The 12989-nt window shown below is 45.3% G+C and overlaps 1 protein-coding gene across 4 annotated transcripts in view; it reads left to right on the top strand.

The window, feature by feature from the left end:
• acaca (acetyl-CoA carboxylase alpha) overlaps positions 1 to 12989 on the top strand; it is a 272671-nt gene that overhangs the window by 164552 nt on the left and 95130 nt on the right. For all 4 annotated transcript variants that reach the window (XM_070857142.1, XM_070857145.1, XM_070857143.1 and 1 more), the window contains exons 41-42: positions 9460 to 9729; positions 11422 to 11519. In XM_070857142.1, the coding sequence (XP_070713243.1) occupies positions 9460 to 9729; positions 11422 to 11519 (368 nt within the window). The remainder of the gene's footprint in view (positions 1 to 9459; positions 9730 to 11421; positions 11520 to 12989) is intronic.

A 12989-nucleotide genomic window follows, 5' to 3' on the forward strand; every position in this document is an offset into this window, starting at 1 on the left:
GCGCCGAACCGCCATCACCCCACCCCCCCCCCCCCAGCTCTGCTGACCCCCCCTCCTTTACCTCAGCCCAGGTGTTTACTTGACGTTCCGAAATCCGGAAATACCTGAAATCCAGAGCAACCTCGGCCCCTAGGTTTCCAGATTTTTGATGCTCAACCTGTATTTCAGGATACTATTGAGTCAATGTGTGCAAGAGGACTGAAGAACATAATACTTGTTTTCAAAAAGGAGGCAGGGCGAGTATTGGTGATTACAGTCCAGTTTAACATCTGTGGCAGGGGAAGTTTTGGAATCTTTAATTGAAGATGAAGTTACTAAATAGCTAGATGGAAAGAAAATAATTAGAAGCAACCAACACAGATTTCAGAAAGGAAGATCGAGCTTGACACACCCGATAGAGGTGACAAACATGGTGGATGGGGTAATGCAGTGGAAGTGGTGTACATGGACTTTCAAAAAGCCATGACAAAATACCTCGCATGAGACTATTGGAGAAGATTAGAAGGAATAGTTCAAGGGAGGGCAGCAAATTGGATTAAAAATTTGTTAGAAGGGAGGAAAGAGCAAAACTAAGAGCAGTTTGTTGAGTGTTTGGAAATGGCTAGCTGTGTCCTGTAGCGTTCTATTGTGGAACCACATCTGTTCACTGTGTGCATCAATGGTTTGGATATAGGGCTGGAGATGTGTCTGAATTTATAGACAATACTAACATAGAAGGCATAGTGAACAATACTGATGACACAAGGAAGCTGTAAGGGGATACCTATAAGTTGAAATTAAAATTCAGCAAATGTGAGGTGGAGAATGTTGATTTAAAAAAAAAATAATGGGCTAGAAATTGCTGCGATGACGAATTTGGCGGCTAACGATGGACTTTTATGCTCATGGACATTTTGTTATATTTGTGCTGCAAGTTGCTGGGACGTTGATCTAATAATGGCACCGTGATGTCAATGTCGCATCTGGGACCTCGTAGATGCCATGGCCCCAAGTTTCCACATGATTTGCGCCTGATTTTTAGGAGCAACTGGTGGAGAACGGACTATCTTAGAATTTGCAATTCTCCACATTTTTTTTTCTGCAGTTCTAGTCAGTCAGAACAGTTCTACTTTGAAACAGAATTTTTTCTTCAAAAGGGGGCGTGTCCGGCCACTGACGCCTGATTTCAAAGTTTCCACAGTGAAAACGTATTCCAAACTAAAGTAGAATGGAGCAAGTGAAGATTTTTGTAGAACTGAAAAAACCTGTTCTACACATTAAAAAATCAGGTGCAGGTTACAAATCAGGCGTCCAGAACGAGGTTGGGGGGGGGGGGGGGGGAAGGGAAGTCATTAAATTCTACAATCAATCCTTATTTATAATTCTACAAATATTATACAAATAAATCAAACCTGATGAAACATTTATAAGCAAAGAAAAGATGAAATAAACCATCTTCCTAACTGTGTGAAAGTGCTTCAGCCAGGAAGAATGGTGCAGCAAGCCTCACAAAACGAGGGAGCCGACCAAACGCAGGCGGGGCGGGGAGGGAGCCGACCGAACGCGGGTGGGCGGGGGGGGGGGGGGGGAAGGGAGCCGACCGGACGCGGAGGGGTGGGGGGGTGAGGGAGGGAGGAGGGAAGGGAAGGGAGCCTACCGAACGCGGGGTGGGGGGGGGGGGGGGTGGTGGGAAGGGAGCCTACCGAACGCGGGGGGCAGGGGGGAGGGAAGGGAGCCGACCGAACGCGGCGGGAGGGAGGGAGCCGACCGAACGCCGGGGGGGGGGGGGGAAGTAGAGAGAGAGAGAGAGGGAGGGAGCCGACCGAACGCGGGGGAGGGGGGAAGGGAATGGAGCCGTTCCAGACGGCTGGCGGGAAAGAGAGAAGGCTGCAGGAAGCCTCAGAAATTGAGGAGCCATTTCCCGACGGCAAAAGGGGGAGGTCGTCGGGAAACGGCTGCCTCAACTTTCTGAGGCTTCCTGCAGCCTTCTCACTGCTACAAGAAGCCTCTGTGCTGATGGCAATGTACTTTTATTAAAAAATGTTCAAAAACTAAACCGCTACAAAGAACTACAAAAATGGCCGAGTGCCAATGTTTTTTTCACACTGAGCATGCGCGAACGCTCCAACGCGCACGCGCAGCGTTGCCGGCAAGAAAAAAACTAATTTAAATAGTACTCGCCCCCTCCCACTTACAAAATCGGCGCGCGTGTAGGCGCCGCGCCAAGCAGACAAGGAGCTGCAAAGCGCTCCAGAATCGCTCGGTTTTTTTCCGCCGCCATTTTTGGCGCGAAAAATGGGCGTCCAGCTTGGAGGGGCGCCCGTTTTTTATCATGTGGAAACTTGGGCCCCATATGAGGACCTCTCTTGAGGAACTGCGCGTTTGATGCCATTGCGCATCTCGGCCGACTTCCTTGGATTTGCAGGCTTGCTTCACTGCCACAACTCCTCCGTGGCAATTAAATTGTAGACAGCCCTCTTTTTTTTTTTTATGGCTCCGGATCCCTCCAGGCTGCCACTGGGATCTGTGCAACATTAACCAGGGAGCTGTCCGAGTGTGCATCTGGCAGGTGACGGGAGTCCTATTTCATAGAGCAGCCGAATTCATTCACTTCGGTGTCTGTCCCAGGCAGCAGAGCCTCCGAGCCAGGGACCTCCTACAGGATAGCTAGATTCCCCAGGGTGCGGGCTGCCTTGGTGGCACTCGTGTGGCAGGAGTTCCATTCCCAGGATATCTACTCCTCTGTGGTATCCACACTCGTCGTTGCAAGGGGCATCAGAGGGCAGATTCTGCGGGGCATCCTCATTGACTGATCCACCGCAGTAGTAGCACCTCCGCCTCTTTGGATCCTTGCCGGGAATCCTAAGCCATGAGAAGAATCTGAACCTACGGAATAGCCTTATCTTCTGACTTACTGTAATGTTCATAAATAACAAATCATGAGGCAAGTGCCCAGTGTATTTCAAAGCAAATATTTCTTTTATTGCAAGCTGAAGGGGTGGTAGGTTGCGTGTGGGAGTAGAAGAACATAAGAAGTAGGAGCAGGAGTGGGCTAGACAGCCCTTCGAGCCTGTTCCGCCATTCAATACGGTCATGGCTGATCTTCGACCTCAACTCTACTTTCCCATCTGATCTCCATATCTCTTGATTCCCCTAGACTCCCAAAATCTATCTATCGCAGCCTTGAATATACTCAACGACTGGACATCCACAGCCCTCTGGGGTAGAGAATTCCAAATATTCACAACCCTCAGTGAAGAAATTTCTCCTCCTCTTAGTCCAAAATTGTCGACCCCTTATTCCAGAGACTATGACCCCTGGTTCTCGACACTCCAGCCAGGGGAAATGGTCTCTCAGCGTCTCCCCTGTCAAGCCCCCTCAGAATCTTCTATGCTTCACCTCTCCTAAACTCCAGAGAGTATAGGTGGGGGGGGTGGTGTGTGTGTGTTGTGTTGTGTTGTGTGGGGCAGGGGGTATATGTGTGTGACGAGTGGTGGAATGTATTTTAAGAAGGTGAAACGTGTGATGGTGGTTAGGGAGGAAAGGGGGAATGTGACGGCATGCTACCCTTGCCTGCACTGTTTGATCAGTGCTGACGTGAGGGAGTTGAGAGCTAGCTCCCTGCAGGTGGCACGACTGATGCTGGATTCTGGCTTAGTGAAAGAAAGACTGAGTAGTGTGAGGTGCCTGTCTTGTATCTCTTGGCACAAGATTAGTGACTACACTCTATAAAAGTACTTCATTGACTGTAAAGTGCTTTGAGACATCCGGTGGTCATGAAAGGCGCTATATAAATGCAAGTCTGTCTTTTTTTGGAGAAGGACTTGGAGGTCTTCGTCAGAGAAGCAGGTTGTGCCTCTTCTGCTGGCTGTCCTAGCGTGGTGCCCTGTGGGCATAGCTGGCAATCTGGACTGATGCTGTGGGTGAGAATTGGTGTCCAGTGATTTTGTGGAAATGTCCTGTAAAAGCACTTGTCGGTGGCTCTCCTTGCTGTCAGGCAATGTTTTGCTGCTGCCAGGAGGCTGCAGTGTGTTTTTTTAAAGAGTTGTGTCGTTGTTGTACGTATGTTTCCGGGGAGGGAGGGAGGGATTCGAGGTGGGTGTGTCAGCAACTTGCACAGTTTCTACACTCTTACATCAGAGCTGCGCCAAAAATATTTAAATTAACTTAGTCCAGGAAACTTGCGTGCAACTCTTTGCTGGTGAATGGCTTAATTTGCCAGCACAGCTGTCATTGAAGAAAGTCAGGGCCCATGTCAGCATTTAAGAATAGGGTGGGTAAATGGTTGATGGAATGGTGAATAACAGAGCGGGCATGTAGGATTAGAACTATTGCTCGTGTGGAGAATAAACTCCAACACTGGTTGGGCCCAATGGCCTGTTTGTAATTTCTATGTAATTATAATTCTACGAACCGGGGCAGGTTTCTCAACTGTTCAGTACACCTTGATGGCTATTTGTACCAAACACTTTGAGGGCAATTTTAATCTCACTCGGCGGGCAGGAAACTGACGGGATTGAAGTCAATGGAAAGTAAAATCAAATGGGTGCAATACGGGCATCTGATCTGATCCCATCGGTTTCCCCACTGGGTGGGTTAAGGTTTAAAATGACCCGCTTTGCATTGATGTGAAATAATTTCAGCTTTGCATCAACACACACTTGTTTGGCAAGTGAGCACAAATATATATATATGCACCTTGAGTTAACAAGTAATACCAGGGACCTGAGACCACACTTTTAATAAACTTAATCTGTCGTTCTCTTTAATGAATGACCCACTAACAAAATTGGGTTCTGAGAAATTGCATGTTCCAAAGCTGCGCGTTTGTTAGTGGACCTTTTTAATTACAGAGCAAGATGGGCATTCACCTGCTTTTCATTATAAGGAGAATTTTTGGCCCTTGAGCATTTAATCCTGACTAAAATTCTAAAGCATGGTGGTAAAACTGGAGCAGATTGTTTCTGATTGCTTTGTGCAATCTCTGCTGCTCTTGCATTGTTTGTGTGCTGGTGCTTAGTAAAACCTTTACTTTTATCTCGGTGGTTAGTGTGGAGAGGAGCACGGTTCCCTTCACGTTGTGCTCTGCAACTCCTGCACAGTTGGCTCGCCGACGTTTAACGAAGAATAACTGCGCATGCGCGCTATTTTGAATCGACCGTGTAGCCTCTTAAAGGGACCACGCACCCCCCAAAAAATAAAAAGGAACATTGGAGAGGAGGTAGGTTTTTCATGCTGTTCATGTGAAGGAAACCGCCTCTACTTTCTGTACCCTCTCTAGTCGCGGTTGTGACTGTGGAGCTGACATGCCTCTGCTTTGTGCCTAGGAATTGTTCAGTTCTTGGGCGCAAAGCAGAGGGAAAAGGGACAGGGACCCATTGTCACGGGTCTTCAACCTCTTCATCTTGTTCTGCACTTTCTGCTGACCTGCAAATACAATCTAAAGTTGTTTAAACCTGCTCCTAACTCTAACTTCAGCACAAGAAAATCAGGGCCTGTTTGTTTGCAGCTGGTGCTGGTGCCATCAATTGGTTCTGAATTAATATCCGATTTGTTTTCAAAGAGCTTTGCTTTTTAGCCATATATTGAATATTACAGGAGCGGCGAAGAGGTTCAAGGAGGGAAGTCCGGAGAATGGGATACAGGCAGCTGAAGGCATGACTGCAGGTTCTGGGGTGAAAGGAAAGATTTATGCACCAGGGGTCAGGGTTGGGCTGCGGAAGCGGTTACAGAGATGGGGAGGGGTGACACCACGGGTAGATTTAAACCAGAGGTGGTGTTGGGACTGCATGGGATCCTGAGCCTTTCGGGAATCCCAGAGTGGATGTGGTGAAAGGACATCCACGCAATAGTAATAGCTGATTAATTTATTACCTATTTTTATATTGCCTATTTTTAAACGGGCCTTTTTCAAGATCGTACATGTGTGGATTTGACACCAGATTCTGTAGGCAGTATTTACTATCATTGTCTAGTAAAATGTAGGGGCCCCAAACCGAACCTTTGCACAGGACCCGCGTAAGGCAAGTGCTGCTCCTGATTAAACGCAACCACATTGTATTTGTGTGCTGGAAATTTTTGGTAGATTTATCAGAGGATGATTATTGCTGAAAATCTGTCTGCCAGCCAAGGAGCAAGTCCCATTGAAATGAATGAGAAGGGTAGGAGACGATTAAATATTTTGATATCTGACCATGTATTTTTCAGTTGCAGTTTCCTATTGTTTCTCTAGGTGGCACACTATCCCACTAAAAGTTGAATGACCTGCAGCTTGACTTCCTTTTTTTAAAGGGCTGGGGGTGGATTTAACTACAAAGTAGTTACTTGAACCCATTGCAAAACAGAAACCGTATTCCCATTTACACATGTCCTGTCAGTTGTCTTTGCTTCTTGTTGTGAATAGATGCATTTTTTATTTTATTTTCTGAAGACTTGTGTCTGTTAAAGCTGCCACTTTGGATAGAAGTATTTCAGGCACATTGTTGTTAAGTCCAAAAGAAGATTTTAATTTTCTCAAAACTACAGGAAACCATAGTTTTTAAACACACAGATGGGCAGTGTCAACAATGGAGGATATGCCAACAACTTGCATTTATATAGCATCTTTAACATAGCAAAATGTCCCAAGGCACATAACCAGAGCAATATCAATAACAATTTTGACACCGAGCCACAGAAGGAGAGATCAGGCCTTGGTCAAAGAGGTAGGTTTTAAGGAGCATCTTAAAGGAGGAGAGAGAGGCGAAGGTGTTTGGGGAGGGAATTCTCGAGCTTCGGACCAAGGCAGCTGGGAGCACGGCCGCCAATGGTGGATTAATAAAATTGGGGATGCTCAAAATGCCAGAATTGGAAGAGTGCAGAGATCTTGAAGGCTTGTAGGGCTGGAGGAGGTTAGAGATGGGTCATGAAGGAACTTGAAATCAAGGATGGAGATTTTAAAATTGAGGCGATGTCAGACTGAGAGCCAGTGCAGTTCAGCAAGCACAGGGGTGATGGATGAACGGGATTTGGTGCGAGTTGAGATGTAGGCTGTAGAGTTTTGAATGAGCACAAGTTTATGTAGGGTGGAAAATGGGAGGCCGACCAGTCAAGCATTGGAATAGTCAAGTCTAAAGGTAATAAAGGCATGGATGGGGGTTTCAGCAGCAGATGAGCTGAGGGAGGGACAGAGTCGGGCGGTGTTACGGAGGTGGAGATAGGCAGTCTTGGTGATCGAGCGGATATGTGGTCGGAAGCTCATCTTGAGATCAAACACAACACCAAGGTGGCAAACGATCTTGCTCAGCTTCAGGCAATTGCCAGGGAGAAGGATAGAAACGGTGGTCAGGGAACGGAGTTGTGGACCAGAGATGATGGCTTCTGTTTTCCCAACATTTAGTTGGAGGAAATTTCTGTTCATCCAATACTAGATGCTGGACAAGCAGTGTGACAAATCCGAGACAGTGGAGGGGTCAAGAGATATAGCTATTGCAGATGATTCTCTAGCTACATTAGATAGACGCCGGAGGAGAGATGTTGGACAAGGGTGGTGTGGCCAACTGTGTCGAAGGCTACAGAAAGGACTTGTTTAGTCCAATCCTATCCTTAGCCATTTCCTGCCCACAGCCCTATCAGCAGTGGTCAGTGAACAATCACGCATGGGAACCTTGCCTGATTTTACACCTCATTAACCCAGAGGTGTTGGGGCCAATTGTCGTACCCTGCCATCAGTCAAGATCAGTTAATTCAGCACAGGTTGGAGATCAAACCTGGTTACATAAGAAACAGGAGTAGGCCATATGGCCCCTCGAGCCTACTCCGCCATTCAATAAGATCATGGCTGATCTGATCATGGACTCAGCTCCACTTCCCTGCCCGGTCCCCATAACCCCTTAACCCCTTATCGTTTAAGAAACTGTCTATTTCTGTCTTAAATTTATTCAATGTCCCAATTTCCACAGCTCTCTGAGGCAGTGAATTCCACAGATTGACAACCCTCATCTCTGTTTTAAATGGGCGGCCCCTATTCTAAGGTCATGCCCTCTAGTTCTAGTCTCCCCACCAGTGGAAACATCCTCTCTGCATCCACCTTGTCAAGCCTCCTCATAATCTTATACGTTTCGATAAGGTCACCTCTCATTCTTCTGAATTCCAATGAGTAGAGGCCCAACCTACTCAACCTTTCCTCATAAGTCAACCCCCTCAACCTAGTGAACCTTCTCTGAACTGCCTCCAAAGCAAGTATATCCTTTCGTAAATATGGAAACCAAAACTGCACACAATATTCCAGGTGTAGCCTCACCAATACCTTATATAGCTGTAGCAAGACTTCTCTGCTTTTATACTCCATCCCCTTTGCAACAAAGGCCAAGATACCATTGGCCTCCCTGATCACTTGCTGTACCTGCATACTATCCTTTTGTGTTTCATGCACAAGTACCCCCAGGTCCCGCTGTTCTTCCTGGCCTGTATGGCTCAGCTGAGACATTTTGAACATTTAATAACGTCCACAATTGTCCATTTTGCACTGCGAGTCGCTGGGTGGCAATCTCACTGGAATATGGAGATCAGCATCACTATACTTGTAAACGCAATGTGTAGCCCTGGGGTTTGGTCTCGTCTTGTTTCACGTTTCCTGTTCCCTTCTCTTCCTCCTCCCGCCCCCCCCTCCCCGGCCTCCGTTCCACCCCCTTCAAATTATTGTCAGCCGTCGCCCATCTCTGGTTGAAGAAGTGAGCAGATGACATGCCCCAAGGCTTCTGCTATAAGCTACTGCTTATCACTGATTCTCACTGCCTTCCCTGTGGAGCCTACTGTTGCCTCTATTTGACCATTACAGGCTTTTTAAAGAAAAAAAAGCACTCTTGACATAATGCTTTGCAATACCCTATTTTGTAAGTGCCATATTTTAAGATCAAAGTGTAACGGGCATTCATAGCTTTAATTTTGGAGAATGTTTGTTTAAAGTCTGCTGGGCCAACATAAACCCAAGTGTCAGCTTTGCTCATTTGGGCATAGTTATAGCTCTGATTCAGAAGATTGTAGCTTCAAACACCCTCCAGGACTTGAGCACATAATCCGGGATGACACTTCAGTGCAGTAATGAGGGAACATTGCCAATTTTTGGATGAGCTGTAAAATCAAGGTCCCAATAAGATGGATGTACAAAATCGCATGACCCTACTTGAAAAGCAGAGAATTCTCCTGGAATTTTGGTCAACATTCCTCCTTTAACGTCAACCACCTCCTTCAGACACAGAATAACTGGTCATTTATTTCATTTGCTGTTTGTAGCATCTTCCTGCCATGATTGCCGATCTAATTGTGACTATATTTGCAAAGCAATTCATTGTGAAATGCTTCATATGATGAGGCACTATATAAAAGCAAGTTTATTCTTTCCTTGGGTACCTTCTAATACTTGTTTTCATAATGTCCGGAACATTCAATATTTCCCCCTTGCTAACCCGGTTGGTTGGGGATTATTTTTTTTTGTTGCAGATTGGTATGGTGGCCTGGAAGATGCATCTGAAGTCGCCAGAATGCCAAGATGGCCGCGACATCATTGTCATCAGCAACGACATCACTCACAAGATTGGGTCGTTTGGGCCGCAGGAGGACCTCTTGTTCCTGAGAGCCTCTGAGCTTGCCAGAACCAAAGGCATCCCACGCATTTACATTGCAGCAAACAGCGGGGCAAGGATCGGATTGGCAGAAGAAATTCGACACATGTTCCACGTAGCCTGGGAAGACCCCGCTGATCCATACAAGGTAAACACTGGCTCAGAATGGATACTTGTGGCTAATTGCTGATGATTACTGTTTCAGTTGGCTCGTCTTAATCACACTGTCCAAATAAATGAATTTCCTATTAGCCATCAGCTTCAATGAATTTAATTCCTTGCTAAAGTAAATCTGCAGTACAGACGGTGATTTTTTTTCCCAGTCTGGTTACTATGCATAGCCCTGCTTTGTGTGTTTACTGCCCGCTGTCTTGATCGGATATTCAGAGCTAATTTTTTTTAAAGACACTTTTTTTAAAAAAAGGTCCTGTTAAAACCCAACGCAGTTGGGGAGAGCTGCTTTAATGTTTTAGCAAGGCTGAAAATCAAAACTGCACACCACCACCTAAGTGAAACTGCTTGTCTTGCCTATGTGTCGCACAGGCCTTCAATCTTCTCAGAACCTGTGGAACTGGCCATGCATTTCTTAAAACTTAAGTGCTACATTAGCCCTGCAAAATCTTACACTCTCAGCCCATTATTTTTGTGATCTTAAGAATTGATGGATTTGAGAATGTGTGTGAGACAATGAGTCAGTGGCTGTTATTTTTCATGGGGCAATGAATTTGGCCCCAGTTCTTGTACTTGTGGTACCTGGGTTTGAATATGGCCAGGACTGATGGGCTGAAAGTCTCCTTTCAAATTACTTTCAAAGGCCTCCTGTGAAATTACTTTGGATAGTCTCAACCTAGTACCTATTGATTGGAGGTCTACATCATAAAATTGTCCACAATATTACACTAAATGGCAATGCTGCACAGCGCACATAAGCATAGGTGATGTGAGAAACAGAAATATCTCTGTGATGTACCTGATGCTGAAGGACATAACTGGGGCTGAACAGTCATTTTGGTGCTGCATCTGATCGGTACTGGTGCCACAATACATTTTCTCCTTCTTTTCACCCAACGCACTCCGATCCGCTGTGATATTTAAAAGGAAGCTCTCCCTCCTGACCAGTCTTGATGCACGCTGTTCATTTTAAGTCTGTGGTGTTTGTATCTGCCCTGCTGGGCTGTCTCTGATTGTAAATCAGACGTGGAAATTTGGACTGGACTCCGGAGGGAAAGTTGCCATTTAAATATATCACCGTGCTGGAAGAAAGAACAGAGAGGAGCAGCAGTTGATGGGAACGCTGCTGGATCAACATGTATAAGATGTACCCCCTCTTTCACTTTGAACCCTTCTTCATGGGTATATACAGTCGATATTGACTTACAATGCCTCCCATATTATGACTGGTTATGTTTGCATTTCTAAACAGCTATGATTTATTTCAAATGACTTTTATTCCTGTTATTTTATTGGGATAGCTTTTGGGGATATCTGAATGGATGTTTTGATAAAGATTGTTAGAACGTGCCCCTCACCCTGTGGTACTAGCATTTGAGCAAATATTGATTCTGAAACCATTCCACTGAGCTCTACAAATATATCTGCCTTTTAACTTGGGCTCCTGCAGTAAATGTTGCATTTAAATACTTCAGAAGCCTGACGGTAACATCAACACTCATTCAACATTCAATGGAAAAAAAATGGATGACGGATCTGTTTTTGAAAGGAGCAGTTTTGCAGCTTAGAGGCTGCTCTACAGTCATGGACATGGGCTGCAAGAATCTGGGCTGGGTTAGAACGTTCTTTTGGTATGTTCCAATGCACTCATTGTCCTGTACATTTACAGGGATACAAGTACCTGTACCTCACACCCCAGGACTATAAGAAGGTCAGTGCACTAAACTCTGTGCACTGTGAACATGTTGAGGATGAAGGAGAGTCAAGGTATGTAATGAGCAGTATATGGCATTGCAGTCGTTATGCCTTCATTGTCGCGTAATGTTGGGGATGTGAACTTTTTCCACTTGAGCTGCGGAAAAGCACACAGTGCAATTTAGATGTTGCCCTGCCAAAGGTGGATCGTGTCTGGAGAAAGTATTTTGAGCTGTCTAACTCTGGGATGAAGTACTGTTGGTTGCAGTTCTGCCTCTGTTAGTGTTAGGAGATGTTAAATTAAGTGCATCACAACAGTGGATTGTACAATCTTAGAGTGTTAGCCATATTATGCTTCTTGCTGGAGCACATTGTTGCTATTGTGCCAGTGCATAGCATGGCAATAAATGTTTTATTCTAATTGAACCTTGGGGGCTATGCGCCCAATCCAGACATGCTGATTACATGGGTGGTCTCAGTTGTTGGAGGGATCTTTGTGATCCTTTTCAGATTATTCCATCCCTCTCCCCCACCTCCATCTCATATCTCACATTTACTCAGGAAGCCATGCTTTACCAGAGCATCATTTTCACTGCCTTTGGGATTTTTTTGTGCAAAATTGCAATACTCGAGCTGACATTGATAACATTTTCAGGATTTGCCACTGAATCTTGTGTCACTCCACACCCCACTATTTCAGTAGATTTCATATTCAAAGTGTATGTTGTGATACAAGTACTGTGTAGACAACACTTGGCATATGTACAGTTCTGGTCTCATTACAGAAAGGATATAGAGGTACTGGAGAAGGCGCTAAAAAGATTTGCAAGGATGATGATCAGAACTGAGAGGTTATAAGTATCTGGAAAGACTGAACAATCTGGTGCTCTATTCTCAAGAAAAGAGAAGGTTGAGCGGTGACCTAATAGAGATCTTTAAAATTATCAGTGGATTTGATGGGGTAGACGTGGATCAGATGTTTCCACTTTGGGGAATCCATAACTAGGGGTCATAAATATAAGACAGTCACTAATGAATCCAATAAGGAATTCAGGACAAACTTCTTTACCCAAAGAATGATTAGAATGTGGGGCTTGCTTGCACATGGAGTAGTTGAGGTGAATAATATAGATGACTTTAAGTACATGAGGGAGAAAGGAATATTAGGATAGGATGATAAGATGAGCTGAAATAAAGTGGGAGGAGGTTCATGGAAACCATAAATACTGGCATAGACCTGTTGGGCTGAATGGTCTGTTTCTATGCTGTAACATTTATGTAAAGTATATATGCGGACTTGACTTTTTCCTCAGTAATTATCCATGTTTAATATGTGCAGTGATGTCTTCTCAACGGTGCTGGATTCTGGATTGACATGCTTCAGCCTCCATGCTCATTCACTGTGTGTCTCCCCGACAGGAGGATTCTCAGCAGTCTCAGCCATGTGTGTAGGGCAGGAATCTGTATCGAAGGAGGGTATCATCGAATCATAGAAATTTACAGCACGGAAGGAGGCCATTTCAGCCCATTGTGTCCGTGCTG

Source organism: Pristiophorus japonicus, chromosome 16, assembly GCF_044704955.1.
Source record: "Pristiophorus japonicus isolate sPriJap1 chromosome 16, sPriJap1.hap1, whole genome shotgun sequence".
In the NCBI taxonomy this organism is placed as follows: domain Eukaryota; kingdom Metazoa; phylum Chordata; class Chondrichthyes; family Pristiophoridae; genus Pristiophorus; species Pristiophorus japonicus.